This window comes from Carya illinoinensis, chromosome 3, assembly GCF_018687715.1.
Source record: "Carya illinoinensis cultivar Pawnee chromosome 3, C.illinoinensisPawnee_v1, whole genome shotgun sequence".
Classification (NCBI taxonomy): Eukaryota; Viridiplantae; Streptophyta; class Magnoliopsida; order Fagales; family Juglandaceae; genus Carya; species Carya illinoinensis.
In genome coordinates, this window is record NC_056754.1 from 10,463,280 (window position 1) to 10,485,021 (window position 21,742).

Genomic DNA, 21,742 nt, shown 5'->3' on the forward strand with positions numbered 1-21,742 from the left:
ACCTTGTCTTGTTGACACACAAGACAAGTTTTCACGTAGAGTTCCACCTCGTCTCTCAATTGAGGCCAATAGTAGGAAGCTTCCAGCAAAGCTCGAGTACGTCGTTGGCCCGGATGTCCAGCCCACAAAGAATCGTGGGACTCCTTGATAAGGTTCCTCCGTAGGTTTCCCCACTTTGGGACATAGATTCGCTGCCTTATGGTGTAGAGAAGACCGTCCTCTACCCAGAATCTCTTGGTTTTGCCTTCCTTAGCCATGTTTAATAAGTTCTTGGCTAAGGGATCATGCTCCATGCCTTCGCGGATCATATCAAGTAGCTCCCCTTGAGCTTGAGTGATAGCAGAAAGTTTCCCCTTCCTACTTAGTGCATCAGCAACGAGGTTGGCCTTGCCCGATTTGTACTCCAAGATAAAGTCAAATTCTGCCAAGAAGTCTTGCCACCTAGCTTGCTTTGGGCTTAGTTTCTTCTGACTTTGGAAGTAACTAGTGGCAATATTGTTTGTCTTGACCACAAAACGGAAGCCAAGCAAATAGTGTCGCCAAACTCTGAGGCAGTGAATGATAGCCATCATCTCCTTCTCTTGTACGGTGTATCTTCTTTCAGTCTCGTTGAGTTTGCGACTCTCATATGCAATGGGGTGTCCCTCTTGCATGAGAACTCCCCCTATGGCAAAGTCTGATGTATCGGATTGTACCTCAAAAGGCTTAGTACAATCTGGTAGGGCCAAGACCGGTTCCTCCGTGATGGCTGTCTTCAGATCGTCAAAGGTTTCCTGACACCTTGATGACCACTCCCAGGCCCTGTTCTTCTTGAGCAAGTCGGTGAGGGGGGATGCTCTTGTGGAGTATCCCTTTATAAATCTCCTGTAATAGTTGACAAGCCCAAGGAAGGATCGAAGCTCGGTAACCTTAGTGGGTGGATCCCACTTCCTGATGGCTTCAACTTTCCCTTCTTCCATGCTGAGTTTTCCACCTTGGATTTTATGGCCAAGGAAATGGACTTCGTTTAGAGCAAATGAGCACTTCTCCTTCTTGACATAGAGTTGGTTTTCCTTCAAGACACGGAAAACAACCCTTAAATACTCCACATGTTCCTCAAGAGTAGAACTATAGATGACGATATCATCTAGATAGACTACCATGAATTGATCAAGATAGGGATGGAAGATCTTGTTCATGAGCGTACAGAAGGTGGCTGGAGCATTTGTGAGGCCAAATGGCATCACTAGGAACTCGTATGCTCCATAGCGAGTTACACAAGTTGTCTTTGCTTCATCCCCTTCCGCAATCCTCACTTGATAATATCCTGATCTTAGATCAAGTTTGGAAAAGTACTTTGCATGACCCAATTGATCAAACAAATCAGCAATTAAAGGAATATGGTACTTGTTTTTTATGGTTACCTTATTTAGAGCCCGATAGTCGATGCACAGCCGCAGAGACCCATCATGCTTCCTTTGAAATAACACGGGTGCCCCGTATGGTGCCTTGGAGGGTTGGATGAATCCGGCATCAAGTAGCTCCTTAAGTTGCCTCCTTAGTTCTTCAAGCTCTGGAGGTGACATGCGATAAGGTGCTTTGGCCGGTGGTTTGGCGCCGGGTTCCATCTCGATCTGATGGTCCACCTCTCTCCTAGGTGGTAGTTGTTTGGGCAACTCTTGAGGCATGACATCCTCATAATCCCTGAGGACCCTTTGGATTTCCTTGGGTGGAGGGGAGGAAATCTTCATTTCACCTTCCTCCATAGAAGCCAAGTAAGACACCTAGCCCTTCTTCCATCCTTTCTTGAATTGCATGGCAGATAGAAGTTGGGTGGTGTTTGGCTTGGACACGGTGGGTATCATACATGGACCGCCTTCTAAGATGCACACCGAGTTATAATGGGGGAAGAGACACTACATTGAATTGTCTCAAGAATTCCATCCCCAACACAATGTTGAAGTCATCCATAGGAGCGACAGAGAAATCCACCGTACCTCTCCAAGTGCCAAGTTGTAGCTCCACCCCGTGAGCTACGCCATCAAGGGGTTTGGCCTCAGAATTCACGGTTTTCAGCCATCCTTGACCCTTCTTAAGAGGAATCCCTAGCCGTGTGGCCTCTTCCTTCTTAATGAAGTTATGAGAAGCTCTTGAGTCGACCATGGCGTGACTCTTCTTCCCATTGACGAGCACCTCTACAAACATCAAAGATCCATCCTTAGTGGTTGGCTTTGTGCTTGCCTTAAGGGAGTTGAGAAGTTGTAGACACCCCAGGTGCGACTTCTCTTGAACTTCATTCTCCTCCAACATAGCGTTGAGGGCCTTCCTCTTGGGACAATCTCTAGCCCAGTGTGGGCCGTTACAAAGGAAACAAGCATCATTTGGCTTCTTATCTTTAGAGTAGTCCTTCTTGCCCTCCTTTGATGTTGAAGGCTTGTCGCCTCGATCTTTATACTGTGGAGGCTTGAACCCCTTCGCTCCCCCACCCTTAGTGTGATTATCCTTTGAAGACTTGGGTTTTGAAGAGTTGTCACTCTTATGGTACTCAAATTCTTCTAAGGTTTCTGCCACGGTCAGGGCGGTGGAGATGTCGTTGACTCCACGACGCTTGAGTTCTTGAGCCACCCAAGACTTGAGACCATCGGTGAAGTTGAAGAGGAGATCTTCTTCACTCATGTTTGTAATTTGAAGCATGAGGGCAGAAAATTCCTCAACATAGTTGCGAATAGAAGAGGTGTGCTTCAACTCCTTCATTCTCTTCCGCGCATGAATAGGCACATTCTCAGGATAGAATTGCCTCTTGAGTTCACGCTTGAACTCTTCCCAAGAATTAATAGTGCAAGTACCATTCTCTATCTCACTATGCTTACGACGCCACCAAGTACCAACAAGATTAGTAAGATAGAGAGAGGCAGTACGTACCTTGACACGCTCATCCTGCATGTTCAAAGCTTCAAAGTAGCGCTCCATGTGCCACATGTAGTTGTCAAGTTCTTTGGCATCCCGCTTGCCATCGAACTCCTTTGGTTTGGGGGTATCCACCCTTGGTGTCGCCATCATTCCAGCTCCGACGGCGCCCCCATTGGCCACTGCCCGCTTGCATATAGCCTAATCTGCCTTGGTCTCCTCCAGACCTACGCGGTATTCCTCCATTTGACCTTGGAGTTTTGTTAGCTCTCCCAAGACCCGGTCTTGGAAAGCAACGTTCTCAACACGATGTGCCTCGATGGTGGGGTTGATGGTGCTCAGAATGGACTCCTTGAGCGATTCGGATTGTCCCTCCAATCCTAGCTCCTCCAAACCTTGCTCCACGATGTCAAGTCGGTCCCTGACATCTGCTATCACCACCTCCATCCTTGTCACAGTGTTGTCAAGGGTGCTCACCTCCCTGTGAGACTGATCCCATTCATCGATCTTGGCCAATATCTTGGCCATGGCCCTCTCGATGCCATCGAGACGAGACTCCATAGATGAGCTTGAGTCCTTCGACCTCTTGCTCTTCCGTGTCTCCTGGTGCTCCATGGTGATCTCGCTTGGATTTGTCATCCCAACCTGGATAGCTCTGATACCAACTGTCACGGACTTAGAATTTCTTCACTCAACCCGTGCGGCCTTAGGAGGCTTTCTCTCCCCAAAGCTCCTAAGTAAGCCTTCTAAAGGACTCAAGACAATAGAGAACAAACTAGAGAGAGAAGATAGAGAGAGATGCTCTAGAGAACTTGTTTATCTTATTGCTTGGTGATTTACACAAATGAGAGCCCCTCTATTTATAGGGAACTCTTGGTACAAAGAATGGTTAGGATTGTGACACTTGTCATCAATCTAAGGGTAAAGAACTTTCTAGATTTCTACTCTAGAATTGTCTATAACGCCCCTTCTAGATTACTACTCTAGAATTGTCTATAACGCCCCTTCTAGATCACTCTACACAATTCCACAAGATTACAAAGGACTAGGAGGCTTCTAGAAGGTTAGGAAATTCTCTAGAAAAATCTAGGAGGTGACATATGTCTAAATATAATTCAAATACAAAATTTTGAAATTAATAATTACAACATTTTCAAACTAACAACTAAAACATTTTCAAACTTTCAAATAAAAAATAATTTTAACTTTTTCAAATCTCTAAATAAAAATAATATTATAAAATAATATTTTTATAATATTTTAACTTTATAATATTTTTTATTCAACAATTTCTCTCTCATTTCTCAAAACTCAAAAAATACTCACAGTTCAAACTATCTCACTATTATTTATAAACTATCTAATTATTACTATTTACAAAATTCTCGTATCATTTCAATCCAAAACCAGCCCTAAGGATTACATGAATACTTTACATTCTGTTAAAAAGCCCAAACTCTCTATATATGATCACGACCGGCCGACTGCAACTATATAAAATTAAATTAACTAGCTAGGTGAAAAGCCTAAAATTGCTTTATAATCTTTCTTCTAACCCACTGGGGCATATCAAGACGGAGTCAACGCAAAGACCACCTTTGGTGTGTGTACAATCAATCTGGATCATCGAAAACTTGATCTTTGTGGGCGTGTTAGGGTTCTCGATGACAAAGTCACCCACATGGTAACAGACCCATTTGCCTGGTTCCCGCAAAAAACATTCAGAAAGCGCATGATGCTGGGTACCGTTCGATAGTGATGCGGATAACTGGAACCGGACAGGTTTAATGTCCCAACCATGCACTTGATCAAGGTTACAGACCCTTCGACCAAACCGTACTTTCGAGGCTTTGCCTAGCTGAAGCCGGAAGAATAGGCTGTATGTCCCCGGTTGGAATTCGAACTCCAATTCTCCAAGCACCTCAACCCACCAAATCTGGTGAAGGTATGCAATTGTTTGAAATCTGCATGCAGTACGTACGTCAAAGAATTATAAACATCGAAGATCAGATGTAACTCTTTCAGAAATCATAAAAATATAGAAAAGTTAATATACATAGCTTCAGATGATCAAAGCTAGTTAGATATATATCATTTTCAAAAAGGTTCGGAAAATCAAACATTTTTTTGATCCCCGAAGGAAGAAGGAAATACTCAGTCCATTCATCTTAGAGCACGCCGCAAAAACCTCAGGACTGGTATTCTAATATTAATTATTGATTACAGGTAATAATTTTTTGGGGGTTGATCCATTTATATATGTGGTTGATCAGTTGTCATACTTGAGAGAGTTTGGAGAAAATTCACCACACGTCTTGAGGTGGTGCGTATATCTATTTATATTCATGCCAGAGAATATTACAAATCAATCTAGAATCAATCTAGAATATTTACATATTATTGACAATGGAAATAATGGAAAGAATATCTTAGAATTAGGCTAGAATCATGGATTAAAATGATTACAAGAATTATGCCTGAGATTGAGGCAAAGTATCCTCAACACCCCCCCGCAAGCTGAGCGTCGGGTTGGAACAGACGCGGAGCTTGGAACGAAAAAATTCAAAAAGTGGTCGAGGAATACTTTTGGTGAAGATGTCAGCAACCTGTAGATTAGAAGGGATGAATTGAGTATGAAGTTTGCCAGAAACAACAAGTTCACGAAGGAAGTGATAATCCAATTCAACATGCTTGGCCCGCTTGTGGGAGACGGGATTGGAGCTCAGAAATATGGCACTTTTATTGTCACATAGAAGGAGAGGCCGCTGAGGGAGGGACACATGCAGATCTTGAAGAAGATGAGAGATCCAAAGAAGCTCAGCGGCAGCATGAGCAAGGGCCCGATACTCAGACTCACAGCTGGAGCGAGAGACAGTGGGTTGTTTCTTAGCACTCCAAGAAATTAAGTTTCCGCCAAGATAGATGGAGTAACCAGAGGTAGATCGACGAGTATCAGGACATCCTGCCCAATCAGCATCGGAGTAAGCAAGTAGAGCACTGGGAGTAGTAGAGAAGCGGAAATTGAGACCAAAATGAAGAGTGCCCTTGATGTAGCGAAGAATTCGCTTAACTGCAAGAAAATGATCGGTTGTCGGAGCATGCAGAAATTGACTAACAGAGTTGACGGCGTGAGCAATATCTGGGCGCGTGATGGTCAAGTATTAGAGAGCGCCAACTAGAGATCTGTAATGAGTGGGATCCGAGAACAGAGGACCTTCTGCAGACAAGTGCTGAGAGACAACCATAGGGGTGTGGACTGGTTTGCTGTCAAGTAACTGAGCTCGAGTAAGAATGTCCCGTGCATATTTCAGTTGACTGATAAAAAGGCCATTGGGAGTTGGCGAAGCTTCCAGGCCAAGAAAGTAGCTGAGGGGACCAAGGTCCTTGGTGGCAAACTCAGAGTTGAGCTTGCAGGTAAATCTGTGAATGAGAGAGGAGTTGTTGCCAGTAATAATAATGTCATCAACATAGAGGAGCAAGTAAATGATGTCAGAGTGTGTGCTGAAGACAAATAGGGAAGTATCAGCTCGACTGCAAGAGAAACCAAGCTGAATGAGGAAAGAGCTGAAGCGTTGGAACCAAGCACGTGGCGCTTGCTTGAGACCATAAAGAGCTTTCTTTAACTGACATACATGATTAGGGAAGCGAGGATCAACATAGCCAGGAGGCTGCTCCATGTACACATGCTCAGTGAGAGTGCCATTGAGAAAGGCATTCTTAACATCAAGTTGGCGAAGGGGCCATTTGTTAGCGACAGCAAGGGATAGCACAACACGAACAGTGGTAGCCTTGATAACAGGACTAAAAGTATCAGTGTAGTCAAAACCAGGTACCTGTGTATAGCCCTTGGCAACAAGACGAGCTTTGAAACGCTCAATAGAACCATCAGAGAGATATTTGGTCCTGAACACCCATTTGGATCCCACAATGTTGGTGTTAGCAGGGCGAGGGACCAAAATCCAGGTGCGGTTGTTTTGCAAAGCTTGCATTTCTTCATCCATGGCAGCAAGCCAGGCAGGATTCTTGGCAGCGGTTTTGAAACCTTTGGGTTCAGTAGAGGCAAGAAGAGCACAGAGAAGACCAGATGAGCCCAAGACACCAAGATGCGCCGGGTGACGAGTTTTGAAAATGCCAGCTTTGGCTCGTGTAAGCATAGGGTGAGAACCCAATGGAAATGCTGGAGCTGGAGGGAGTGCATGAACTGGGGAAGCGGTGTCAGACTCAACAGGAGATGGGCTAGAGGCTGAGGCCATCGGGGAAGAACCTGCAAAAGAGTCAACAACCTGCACAGACTCATCCATTGGATCAGTACAAATAACACATGGATTAGATCCGGATGGAGTAATGGTAGGAGAAGGGCGGGCGGGATAAGAAGAAGATGTGTCGGTAGGGGATGAGCAAGGTTCCAAAAAATTTGAAAAGTGGAGAGATGAGAGAGGCTGAGCTTGAGAGGTGGCGAGAGAGGGGAAGTGATGTTCATCAAACTGGGCATGTCGGGTGATGTATAGTCTAGAAGTGGTGGGATCAAGGCAACGAAACCCTTTGTAAGAAGGGCTATACCCCAGAAAATACAGGGAATGCTACGAGGAGAAAATTTGTTAGACATATAATCACGCAAACAAGGATAAACGCGACAACCAAAGGGACGAAAATTTTCATAATTCGGGGGGGAACCATAAAGAAGCTCAAAGGGGGATTTACCTTCAAGAAGTGGTGTGGGCAAGCGGTTGATGATGTAGGCTGCAGTGCTGAAAGCGTCAACCCAGAAGCGAGGAGAAAGATGAGAGTGAAAAAGAAGAGCAAGGCCAGTCTCAGTCACATGACGATGTTTTCTTTCAGCGCGACCATTTTGAGCGGGTGTGTATGGGCAAGAAAGTTGATGATGAATGCCAGCATTGCGGAGATGCGCTTGAAAACGATTGCTAGTGAATTCTGCACCGCCATCACTTTGGAAAATTTTGATACGAGCAGAATATTGATTTTCCACGAATTTTTGAAATTGAAGGAAAATATCATAAAAGTCAGATTTTAAACGCAATGGATATAACCAAGTGAAGCGAGAAAAATCATCAATAAAAAGAACATAGTAGATATACCCTGAAGTGGATTTAATAGGGGAAGGTCCCCAAATATCACAATGAATTTGGTTCAACACATGAGATGAGCGATGTTCAGAACGTGAATAAGGCAAACGATGATTTTTTGCAATTTGGCATGTACTACAAAGACGTGGAGAAGGCAATAAAGATGTAAGATGAAGATGACCTTTTTTATTTAAAAGAGAAATAATGGAATGATTTACATGGCCAAGACGAGCATGCCATAAATCATATGAAGCATTAAGCGACTTATTTTTAAGAACAGAAATAAAAGTAGGATGTCCACGCTCTAGCACATATAAGCCTCCATCTCGTTTACCGGTTGCCACTACCCTTCCCGTTTGGCGATTCTGAACAGTGAAAGAGGTATTAGAAAAAGTGACAGATAAAGGAAAATCAGATGTCAATTTACTAATAGACAAAAGATTTTTGGTTAAGCGAGGAACAACCAAAACATCAAGTAAATGGATATTTGGGTTAGGAGAGATGGTACCAGTGTGAGTAATAGGTAGGGAAGCACCATTTCCTACAATTACACAATCCTTACCAGTGTAATTATTTGAGTGATCCAAAGTTGATGGGCTGGTGGTCATGTGGGCCGAAGCCCCTGTGTCCAAATACCAGTCGGTGGCCTCATTTGCAGTCAAGGAGCATGAGGCGTTGAAAGCCTCGGCAAGGTGAGCAGAGTGGTCTGGCCGAGTGTACCGCTGATGACAGCGATCGGCATAGTGGCCTTCAGTCCGACAGATCTGACACCGTGGAGGGCGACGTCCTTGGCCAGAGAAGTTGCGGCCAGAGCCACGATTGGAGGAGCTGGTGCTGCCGTTACGTCCACGATGAGAGCGGGAGGAATGGGTCTTCGAATTCGCACGGTCAGAGGTCCGATTCGTTGCCGTGAATGCTGCAGTGGGTGGGTTTGGAGGTTCAAGAGATTTCTGGAACAATTCAAAGCTTTCAGCTTTGGATACAAGGTCGCCGAAACAGGGGAGGGGGGAAACCGCCATCTGTGCAGTGGAGAACTGCGAGAACTCGGCGCCAAGACCTCTGAGAAACCAATGAAGCTTGTCTGTGCTATCAACTGGGCGTCCAATAGCATGAAGCTGGTCACAAAGTGCCTTGAAGGCACGGGAATACTCGGAAACAGAGCGTGTTCCACGCTTCATCAGTTGAAGATCGTCTTTGAGACGAATCTCGCGAGCTTTGGATCGGTGACTGAAAGTATTCTCTAGTGCGAGCCAGACCGCGCGGGAGGTGGAGAGGCCGACAACTTCGGCCATGGCCTCCTCGGTGAGGGAAGAGAGAAGAAGGCTGAGGAGCCTTTGATCAGTGAGTTTCCACGCCAGGTGTTTGGGATTAGGTGTCTGAGAGTTGGGTGGGTCAGATCGGGGAGGAGGCTCAAGTGTTCCATCTACATGCCCGAGTAAGTCTTGACTCTCGAGAAGGGGAAGGAGTTGGCTTTTCCATAGGAGGTAATTTGAGGATGAGAGCTTGATTGTAACCATGTGAATCATGGTGTTGAAAGGGAGGAGGGTGGGGTTGAATTCGGCAGCCATGGGGAGGTTGAAGGACCGAGGGATGTTAAGCCAAGACTGCTCGTGATACCATGAGAGAGTTTGGAGAAAATTCACCACACGTCTTGAGGTGGTGCGTATATCTATTTATATTCATGCCAGAGAATATTACAAATCAATCTAGAATCAATCTAGAATATTTACATATTATTGACAATGGAAATAATGGAAAGAATATCTTAGAATTAGGCTAGAATCATGGATTAAAATGATTACAAGAATTATGCCTGAGATTGAGGCAAAGTATCCTCAACAATACTCACGTACACAACGCATCTAACAAGAAAATGAATTATAAAGGGGAATCAAGCATACCTTGTCTACAAGACAATTAAATCTTCTTATTTGGCAATATGTTCGTAAAAACTTGAAAGCTGCCCAGCTTGAACGAGTCACTACGATCAGTTATCATTCTAGAGTGCAAGCTAGCTAGCATCTGCACTTGATCCTTATAGCATGCATGGTGGTAATTATATTGTTTTCATCATGATGATCGGGAGGTAATAAAAGTAAATTATTTGGTGACAATTTGAGAAGTAAAACTATATTTTTTTCTTTCTCCATCAAGGACATATATAACATGGTAAAGGCACTCTAGTTTTCAAAGACATGATTGAAATTCTAGTTAATATGCAGTACTAACTTTTGTTCCTTTTTCAAAATGCATCTATGATACTTACGAAAGCTTTCTCGAGGATTGTTGCTTTAATATAGAGTAAATATGAATGACAAATATCAGTAATTTATAGCTGGATACAATCCCAACATTTGAATTAAACTGATCTATAGATCAGAAAAAGACCAGGTCTTTTAAGAGAAATTTGCTAAAGCTTTTAGATCGAACTTCTGAACATGAGTTCGATCTAGATCATCATCTTGAACGCAACAAATCGGAGGTTGGAAAAAATTAAACAAGACGTGCCAAAATAAGATATCAAGTGCTAAAAGCTTGAGTAATACTACTTCGAAATCGATCTTCCTACGGCCAGCATGAAGGGGTCACATCCACAGCAGCCATCAATTGTATATATATCCAGTACACACAACGTCCTACAGACGACATTAAATCGAATATATATATATATATAGATATATATATCTTACCTGGATTCTTCAGTCGCAATGTAGTTCCAGTATCTTCGATCATCTATCCCTGTTATCCTCAATGCCTTTGACGAAATTGACATAAAAACCTTACCACTGCTCTTGTCCAACCAAACTTCCTAAAGAAAATAAACAATAAAAAATTAGTATAGAAAAAGATGGTTATTAACTCATTCCTTTTTGTAAAATGCCTCTGAAAAAGCTATAACAATAATACTTCCTGTAAAGTAGAAAGGAAAGTCTTTTTCATGAGTAGCTAGATTGGAAGAGATGTTTTCTTTTTTGTGTGCGCGTCTTCATCCAACTAAAAAGGGAGTTAAAATTTGTGATATTAAATTTATGAAGATATATGATATTGTAACTAGCTGATCACGCGAAACGCACTTGATCTCTACCGAAATAGGTTTATTTTAATTGCTAAGCAGTGTGTTGAGAGAGAGAGAGAGAGAGAGAGAGAGAGAGAGAGAGAGAGAGAGAGATGTACCTTAGTACCATGATCAAAGTGATTGTGTCTACATAATCTTGCATAAATATCTTTCTTAGCCAATTTCTCAGAGTCTTCGTGAAGAACTTTATTGACAAGAAACTTATAATTTGAAGGCAACTTCGACTGCCACACAAAATCAGCCCGAGAAGCGCTGCGGAAAGCCCTGTTCAATCGGGCTAACTTACAGATTTCCGGAGGATCGAAGTATGTCAGAATCGATGAGATGCAATTCTCTGGCAAGTCACCTAGACTGGGTTTCGATGGAGAAGAAACTACTGATCCAATACTGCTCTGATCTTCTACAAAACCGGAGAAAGTAGCCCCCATAAACAAGAACAAATATTTCAACAAAAAGTAGCCCAAAGCGTATTACAAGAAGGGGTTTAAATGTAGAGAAGGAGGTGATAAATTAGAGGAGACACGAGGGGTGAGAGAGGTGATGGTGCTACCAATTTTTCATGGATAATTAATTAAGGAGGCAGAGATCTTGGGCAATTGATCTTAATAGAGAGATAGAGGGAGAGGGAGGCCAGGGAAATAGAAAAAGGTATAAAGTAGGCTTCTAAAGAGGGAGGTGTACATGAGTGTGCATGAAACATGTTTCCTTTTTCGTAAGAATAATGATACGTTATTCTCACGTTTTGGGGGCCTGTGGAAAAATAGGATCCGAGCAATAATTCAGAGAAGAATGGAACAAGTTCGTTGCTTCATGGAGCATTAATATTCTTCATTTTGGTGGGACTAGGTTTACTTTTGCACAAAAAACCCTATTTTCCTCGTTTGAAATTATAGTTGATCAGTACTATTCGGGAAAAAAAACACAAAAACAAACAAATTAAGGTTTGAGAGGGTCTTCAATTGGTGGCTTCCTCTCAAGCCATGTGAAACTTAATTGTTAAAATTAATATTTATGTTTACTAATTTTTTTCAACTATCAATCATTTGGTTTATTGTATAAAGAAACAAAAACAAAAGAAAATTATTAAAAAAAGAAAAAAAAAGGAGAAAATTGCAGTCTTGCTTCAAAAGTTGGGCATGCAATATTAATACTACATGCCCTATATCGCCCACTTTGAGCTTTGGAGAAGAGTGGGAATAGCTTCACCGTGACAAACGCACTTATGATTGGACGATCTGCATGCATTGATATTAATTAAAGAGAAATGCTACTTCTTATTCCCATACTACATATCAACATATTAATACATGTTTATTTAAATAAAATAACAAAAATAACAAATCACATATTGGTCACTACAAGAAAAGGGGGGGTTTTCTGGTGACTATAAATCTCTGCAAATACCTATTTCTGTTCGTTTTTCCATTGCCGGAGCGTAGCCACTTTTGCTAAGCCAAGTAAGCGAAATTCTAGCAATTTTGTGGTAGACTCGAAGTATGAGTTTTACCAACGATTATTTGTCGCCGCAAAAGGCCGAGAGACGAGCAAAAACCAAACGGTCACCATCATTGATATCAAGCAAGACACTGCAACCTTCCCAGGTCACTCTAGGGTTTTGAATTGTGTCGGCTTGAGACTTATTTTGGGATGTCTTGATTCTTTATTGAAGAAAAATCAACTCTTATGGTGAAGAAAATGAAAAACAAAAGATACAATTAAAATGGAAAGTCAAAAGAATTCAATGTGATTGCAGGCTTATTTTCTGTTGGATAAAAAATTACGGATTGAGTGAAAGAAACTTGAGGAACCAAAATGTTGTTGGTTGAGATGCAAAGATTAGGATTTTTAAGGAAATAAAAAAGAATAGCAGAGTCAGAGAGTGAGAGAGAGGAAGATGGAGGTTTGAGAGACTTACCGGCTTCCCTCAATGGCGATAGCATGGGAGGCATTAGGTTTCATGAGGGAGATGTGTGGTATAGAGGTTGATGAGTAGAAATTTTCTTAATTAAATAAGTTATCTCAAGACTGACATGCCGTTTATGGGATATATATATATATATAAATTGAACGCATACAACAAAAGGTCACAGTGCTTCTACATGTGCCAACTTATTTAATCAAGAGTAATTCTTTTTGTAATCATCTTTTCACCATTTTATGATGTGATATTTCATAAATGAAGATCGTTTATAATATTTCATGTATGAGTGGGGTTGCTATGTGCCTTGTGCAGGTGGGTAGCTACTTGATCCTCTTCCTACTCCCGCCTGGGTGGGAGAACACTTACCAGCCCTGCTTCTTGACATATTCCAGCATATGCGATTACCACCCCCAATATTTAATCGCTAAGTCCTTTGGAATTCTCCAAATAAAAGCCAAACTTATTCTCGACCACCAAATCAATAGATCCAACCAACAAATCCAATCTTCAAATCTATAAATGAAACCCTAAATACATTGATCCAACAAAATAATACATGTATCGAACAAAAAATACATAATAAGCCAAATAATGCGTAGAGAACCATGGTTGAGTCGTGGCTTGTGGGTCTACGTAGAAAACTGCAGTTGTGATTGGCAGTTGGCCTGCTTAGAGATATATGATCACCACATATGGCCATAGGTATAGTGATACCCCATATAATAATGATAAGTGTAAGTAATGTATGAGATACCATATTATTTGGAAATGAGAAGTTCTTGCTCTTTATAAGGTTCCAATAAAGCTCCAATTATATCATTGACTAGTTCTTTTAGATTATAGATCATGTAGTTTGGGCCTGCCATTGAGGTATCACAAATAGTATCAGAGTCTATCCCAATCAGAAATGTGAGACTTGAGCCATGCCACATACGATGAACTAGCTCGAAAAGAACGTCGATAATTTAAGGAGGGTAGATTGTGATACCTCAAATGATAAGGATAAGAGTAGGTCATGTATGAGATCCCACATTGTTTGGGAAGGAGAAATTCTTACTCTTTATAAGGTTCCAATGGGGCTCCAATTTTATCATTGACTAATCTTTTTGGAGTATAGGTTATGTAATTTGGACCTTCTATCCCGGTGTTACAGGTTTGCACAAATAAAAAGAGAAGAGAATGAGGAGAAGAATAGGAAACGAAGGAAGAAGAAGGTGTGTTGGCGATGGATTGTGAGAAGAAGAAGATGAGGAGGACAATAATAGAATAAGAATAAGAAAAAACAAAAGATGACGATGAAGATGAGAAACTTATGTTGGGCAACGGATCTAAAGGCGAGAAAGAATTTATGTTGGGCAACGAGCTGCACAAATTGTTTTAAAATTTAGGGTTTTTGTATAATGAACTGGGTGGGTGGGTGGATGGAATACTCATCCATACCCTACTCCTGCATATAAAAGCAAATGGACAATTTGTCTACTTGCTTGAATAAAGCAGCAGATTTCCATGCGGGTTAGAAAAATTAGGGGTGACAAATCGTATTAATGGGTCATATTCGTGTCGTGTCAAGTTGTGTATATTATAAGATATGGGTCAACCCGAACATGATCCGTTAAGTTTAACGGGTTAGATTTTCCAACTCTAACATGACCCATTAAAATAATGGAGACTTGTTATGAATTAATTAAAAATATATTGACATAAAATTACCTGTTTCGACACGTGTCAACACGTTTCAATCCGTTTCAACCCATTTATGTAAATGTGTTAAATTAACCCAAATAATCTATTTGACCTGATTAATATAATTTTACATAAAATTTAAAATCACAATATCTTCCAAAAATATAAAACTAACTACATAAGTCTAAAATTATAATTCAAACAATAAAAACACTAAAATTACAATCCATAATAAGTATGGGAGATGGTCGTGACTCATGAGAATTGACTCAATTGAGAACTAAGAGCAAAAGTTAGGAAATACGAAATAGGATTCATGCATTTTTGCTTTTAAGTTAAAAATGATATAATTATAATTTTAAGTAAAAAAATTTAATGGATCTAAATGGGTCACTAATGGTTGACCCGTTAATGAATCATGTCAAAACCCCGTTAACATCAAACTCAAATTTGCTAATTTCGTATCGTGTTTGTATTGGGTTAATAAGTTGTATCACATATTGCCATCTCTAAGAAAAATGGGTTAGATGTGAGACCCACCTAGCATGCCTACTCATCACATTAAGGAATGATGAGAGTATGGTAAAAGAAATAATAAGAAATAGAATTTTTCTTTAACTGAGGATTGCATGTTTTGCAACTCAAAGTTTTTCCTTTTTTATTTTTTGGATTTATAAACGTAGTAAACTAACGAAAGTTTCACACTACAAGAAAACTACTTATTTGGGATCAGTTATTTTTAGCAAAATGCATATTTCCAACTATATAAGTTTGGTTTTAGTTGCAAATAGTCATTTTCATTGTAAAAAAATTGATCACAAAAATTTATTTTTCTTGTAGTGTCATATCTTCAAGAGATTTGGGTTGCTAATTAACCATCTAACCCAATGTTTTGAATACCATACCGGATGTTGTATCGGTCAAGGCACTGGAACGAAATATTTCGGTACCAGTACCGTTTCGTGTACCGTTTCGGAATAGTCAATATATAAATAAATTATATATAAATTATATTTCAAAATAATAGTTTATATATGAATAAATTATACATAAATACATATATATATATATATAAATTATAAATAGTCTGATCTGAATTGTAGGTCAAAAAATGATATTACAATTTGAAAAAATGAAAAAAAATTGTAAAAACCGAAATATAGGCCGGTATAGCTGATATTTCGACTGGTACAAAACAGATATCATATCTATACCAGACCAGTGGCCATGTACCAGTCAGTATAGTACGATATTAAAAACAGTGATCTAACCCCCTATGAATATCCTAATTAGAAACTTGTTCAAATTTCTAATTAAGATGCTTAACATATAACTTGTAATATTTAACGTTGTCATTGTAAATATTCCAAACAATGATCCAACGTGAATGCCTCAACCGCTTTAAACATTAGGACTTAACTTTGGTTTTTAGCTATTAAGTTATTATTAACTTCTTATTCTCTTGCATATTTTTTTTAATATAGAAATAAATGCACTTTCCATCATTATTAGAATTTTTGCACTTTTCATCTTTAAGCTATTAAAACCGACAAATTTCATGATCAGATTATTAAAAATTGACAATTTACTAATTAAAATTAAACGAGTGCGTAAAGTACTAATTTTTTAGCATTTGAGAGTGCAATGTGTTTATTTTGATAATTTAAATTGCAAAATAAAAAAAGAATTATTGCAAAACGTGTTATTTTTAACTTACTTTCTTTTTTAATCTCGGAAATTGCTTTTAATAAGAGGAATGATACGCGCGTCGCGCGCTTGTCGGTAGCTTATAATGATGTTCAACCTGTCACGAGAGCACCGTTGAAAATGAAACATGCAATGAATTGTGATGCATGAACCATGTACGTCGTCTAGGCTTCGAAGTCCCCCACGCGATGATGCACGGAAGGACTCTCAAGTCTCAACGTTTCGTAATCACGTGGATTTTCTGACTTCTGTCACCCGAAGGTTGGCTTATATCCTTCAGGTGAAAACTGCTCGACAAAAAATATAATAAATTAAGTGCTAAAACGTGAATGAAATGCTCAACTCATTTTGGTAGAGCATTTTCAATGAATTAATTAAAATTAAAATATAATTTTGATAAATATGAGATGAATTTAATTTTTAACTATTTTATTCACACAAGTTTTTATATTAAATTATCTATTTATTCTTTATATAATAATAAAATAATATTAATTTAATATATTTTTTAATATATTTATTTTTATCATATTTTACCATTATATTAATTATATGTTAATTAGTAATTATATTATAATTAAATTATTGGTTAAAAAATCATATTTTTAATGGTTATGTAATATAAATAACCACAAATGTCTAATTAAATTTATCTAAAATTCAATATAAATGCAAAAAAATAAATTTAATATAATGCTAATAACCATTGTTGACATTAATTGCTATAGTAAAAGTCAAAGAAATTGAGAGTTTTTTAAAAAAATGTTGAGGGAAGAGAGAGAGTGTTACCAAAAAATAATAATAAACTAAATATTTAGTCATTGAACAGATCGTATCAAATTTAACTTTAATTTTACAAATATTGTAGTTAAAAGCCAAACTTTTTGATTTTATATAATCCATTGTAGCCAACTAATTTTGGTCCGTAATAGCTAAAATGGACTCTTTTTATGCATATACATATTTCATTGAGAGTGCTAGTAGTTTATAAACTTTGTTTAGAAACTTTGCAAGATAAATGTTCTAAACTTTTGTGAAATTTAAGGATAAGAATGATCAGAAAAATCCGTCATGGTCTAGATTGAAGATAGTGACGTAAATAATTCTTTCAAAAAATTTACTGTTTTGTTACACATTCCACAATGCATAATTTATATGATTGAACCTCATATTCATATCTTCTGAACTTTCTTAAATTTTGAGGATAAGAATGATCATAATCATTGATCAAGTATTTAATTACTAGAAAAATTCTTCGCGATCTAGATTGAAGATGGTGCAAATAATTGATCTTTTGAAAAACTTATTGTTTTGTTACACATTCCAAAATGTATAATTTATATAATTGGTCGTGAAATCATGTGAATCTCACACATATTATAAATAGATCATATATATTTAGGAGTAATGCTAGATACATTATTCTTAAAAATTTACACGTGAGACTTGTGCACACTCTAAAATTACAAATATCATTTATCTATCCTCATATTCAATCTGTGAAATGTATAATGTTTATGATCATTTTTCTTTTATTCTCTAGCTAGCATATTTAATTTGTCAATAAACTTTACCAAAATTTTGATTTCAAATTCTTGGTAAATTAATCACCTCAAAGATTGAAGGTTCATATACGTTCAAAGTCATCCTATCACATAATTCAAGAGCTAGCTAATTCTCTTTTAGGCCGCACTAAGAGGAGGACGTGCTAAGATTAAAAAACCTACATAAACAAGGAGACCTTATGTAAATAATTAAAAAAAAAAAGGGATAAATTAATTCACTTTACGTCTTCAAATCATTACCAGAACGTACTTCTGTATAACTTTGCACCTCAAATCATTAAAATTGACATGTACATTGCATTTTTTTTTTAAAACATATATTAAACTAAATAAATAACTGGTGTTTTTACACACTTAATTCATTAAAATTTTAACTATCGAAATTGTGTTACCTATTTTCTTGAACGAGTCTGTAAATTATAAGCTTTTTATAGTTGAATGTGCAAAGTGTCACTAGTTTTGCTTGTTTGAAGTGTAAATTAGTGCAAACTATATACTAAATTAAATGTATAAATTAAAGTGAATTTTTCCCTGCACAAAACTACTACATATATGTCTTGTTCATGAGCATCCAATTAATAATTTTTTTTTTTTAAAAGAAAACAAGTATTTTGGTACTGGTACGTACTAAAGATATAGGAGCCCGTTTATACCCGTACTGTACTATAGTCGACGTCTATCCTCATGTGTGGATCAACCATTAAGTATATATATAGCTAGATACTACGTACAGTTACAGCAATTAATTTAAAAAAGCATAAAACAAATAATTCAAGCAAATTATTATATAAATCATGTCCACTAACGCAGAGTTTTGAATCCCTTAGGTCATTAGTTGGACGTGGCACCGAGTCAGCACACCTACACATGGACCTTACTTGACCCGCTGGCTGCTAGTCCAAAAAAACAAATATATGTGTGTGTATATATATATATATAGAGACACAAAATACGTGTGGAACAGTAGAAGATATATCAACTTTGAGTAAAAATTTATAACGATAAGATGATACTTTTACTATCTAAACAAAATTATAAATATATAATAAGTAATAAAGTAATATTAAATAAAAAAAGTAAGGAGCTGAAATTAAAGCCCACAAGTCTTTTGTCAAGAGGCCGAGACCATGATGAACGGATACGATTTAATTTTGTCCATCAAATGAATCGAGAATCGAAGATGCTTTTTGTGGAGAAATCTAGGCTGCTACATTTCATTCACATTCAATAAATTAAACATGAATATATCTATAGTGATAATATAAATGCGAATCCGCGATGTACAGTATTAGAAACAGTAGATTTTTCTTTAACCTTTTTTTTTTTTCCGTCCAACATTTTTTTTTTCCATTTTACCCTTCACTTTATTTGGCAATTACGGTAGTTTACATTTTAGTTTTATTTCACCGACAATTATTTTTGTCTTTTTGGCTTCCCATCGACAGATATGTTTTTTGTTTTTTTTTTTTTAATTTCTGATTTTGCCCTTATTTTTATTGTTCACTTCGTTGTCCTCAGTGTCGTTTTGCTTTGCCCGCTTGGTGTTATTGTCTTTTTACCGTTAATTCTGATCTCTTCATCTAATAAAGTGAATTAAACTGCAGTTTAAATATTGAAATTTCTTTCATTTCGTTGTGGCTCTCTACTGTTCTACTCTCTCAATCAGCCATTGAATTGTAGGTACGTTTTTATTGTTTTCTTCAGTATATTGTAAAAATTAACTGTATTGTATGAATGAATGAATTTCTTACATTATGTAATTAGATGATATGCATATGTATTACAGCAAAAAAAAAAAAAAATAGAAAGATAAAACTATGTTTGCATATTTACATCTTTATTTACAGAGTAGACCGAACAAAAAAATTTAACGCATCATACAAATTCAATCTTCTGAAATTTCATCTTCTGATTTGTTGTTGTGTGCTGAGAACAGAAAAAAAACTGCAGTTAGAATCAAAAAACAAAACCCACTTCCAAAATTTTTGAAAAAAAAAAAAACTATCGGATTGAAAAAAAAAAATGAACAATCTAGATCTAAATGCACAAAAAATGAACAAAAAAAAAAAACCAAATCAATGGAATAGATGAGTGCTGCGAACGAAACTGTAAAACATTAAAAGAAGAAGAAAATACAAACATAAATCAAACAAGAACATGAGAGAGAGAGAGAGAGAGGGGGGGCAACGGCCGTAGATGTCGTGGCCGTGGTTGTTGTACAGATCTGAAAATTTCAAACTTCAAACAACAAAATCAGAGACAATAAGAACAAGATAAGACGAGACAAAAATAAGAACAAAACACGACAAAGAAAATCAAACAAAAACAAATATGTTCAGATCTAAAAGGAAAAACAAAAAAAAATGAAAAACCGCAAAAAAGAATCTTGATATGAAAGTATGAAAAAACAACAAAAAATATATCAAATAAACAGTTCAGATCTAAAAGTTAAAAAAAAATACATTTTTTAAATTATACTCTAAAGAACAATCTAGATCTAAACGCACAAAACATGAAAAAAAAAAAAACTAGATAAACGGAATAGATGAGTGCTGCGAACGAAACTGCAAAACGTTAAAACAAGAAGAAAATACAAACATAAATGAAGCAAGAAGATGAAAACTGTACGAGAGAGAGTCAACGGAAGATGAGAGGAGAAGGCGCCGAGAGAGAGAGAGAGAGAGAGAGAGAGAGAGAGAGAGAGAGAGAGAGAGAGAGAGAGAGAGAGAGAGAGGCCACGGAAGATGAAAGGAGAAGCGGCCGAAATGTGTGGGTTAGGTTTAGAGATGTTTATATATGGCTTCCTAGGGTTTTGGTCAAATTACTTTTCTGCCCTCTTATGATTTGTTTATTACCGGATTATTTACTTATATATCTATAGTGTATTTATATGTATATCTCTATATATATTATCACTATAGATATCTAGCTATACCGACCTTTCAATTATATATATAAATATTTATATATTTATATATTTATAGTTATATTATATAAATATATATTTATATATTTATAATCATTTAAACTTTCTATTATATTTATTTACTTTCAATTATCTATACTTTTAATCTTATTCATATTTAATATAATTTTAAATAATGATTTTAAAAATAATTTAAATAGTTATGGAAATATAAAAAATTTAATTATATAAATATTATCATACCCACAAAAAAAATTATTTAAATTTTTGTTTAAAATATTCACTAGAGAATATTTACTAAAAAAATATAAAAAATATTATTTTAATATAATAAAGAAATGATAAAGATTGACATATTGAAGGTTTTTGAAAATTGAGTAAAATATGGAGAAAATTTTTGAAATTATCATTTTTAACTAAATTATAAATAATTTTATGGGAAAGTTAATGTGAATGGCTTTATAAGATTAGTTTTTTATTATTTTTTCAAACTTGTCTATTTTGGTTTTTGTTAGATTTTTCTTTTTTTTTTTTTTCATCACTTACACCGCTTATACGTTAGTATAAAATTAATTTTGAATATTATTTTTTTATTAATATTTTCTTCTAATCATTTAAACTTTTTGTTATATTTATTTACTTCCAATTATCTACATTTTTTTTATCATAATCATATTTATTATCTTTTTAAATAATAATTTTAAAAATAGTTTAAATAATTATGGAAATATAAAAAATTTAATTATAAAAGTATTAACATACCCACAAAAAATGATTTAATTTTTTGTTTAAAATATTAAATAAAGTAACAATTCAAAAAATAGGAAAACATATTGAGTTCTTAAAATTCTAAATACAACTAAGATAATAATAAAAAAAAATAGAAAAATATTA

General features: G+C 36.9%; 1 protein-coding gene and 1 long non-coding RNA gene across 2 annotated transcripts; both read right to left on the minus strand.

Moving 5' to 3' along the window:
• Positions 1 to 4,259: 4,259 nt before the first annotated feature.
• On the minus strand, positions 4,260 to 11,770 carry LOC122303206 (F-box protein PP2-A13-like). The gene is made up of 3 exons (XM_043114850.1): positions 11,145 to 11,770; positions 10,661 to 10,779; positions 4,260 to 4,850 (listed from the first exon to the last, which is right to left on the minus strand). The coding sequence occupies exons 1-3, from the start codon at positions 11,472 to 11,474 to the stop codon at positions 4,424 to 4,426; spliced, it is 876 nt and encodes a 291-aa protein (XP_042970784.1). The 5' UTR covers positions 11,475 to 11,770; the 3' UTR covers positions 4,260 to 4,423.
• Positions 11,771 to 19,726: 7,956 nt separating this feature from the next.
• LOC122302766 lies at positions 19,727 to 20,855 on the minus strand. The gene is made up of 2 exons (XR_006240516.1): positions 20,551 to 20,855; positions 19,727 to 19,848 (listed from the first exon to the last, which is right to left on the minus strand). It is a non-coding gene; the product is annotated as an uncharacterized LOC122302766 (long non-coding RNA).
• Positions 20,856 to 21,742: the final 887 nt, after the last annotated feature.

Bases quoted from the DNA above. Each gene is read 5' to 3' on its own strand.
- LOC122303206 (XM_043114850.1), bottom strand. From the start codon at position 11,474: ATGGGGGCTACTTTCTCCGGTTTTGTAGAAGATCAGAGCAGTATTGGA. The intron at 10,780-11,144 runs GTACATCTCTCT...TATTTTCTTTAG, and splicing joins ACTTTGATCATGGTACTAAG to GAAGTTTGGTTGGACAAGAG. The intron at 4,851-10,660 runs GTAAGATATATA...TACTGCATGCAG, and splicing joins ATTGCGACTGAAGAATCCAG to ATTTCAAACAATTGCATACC.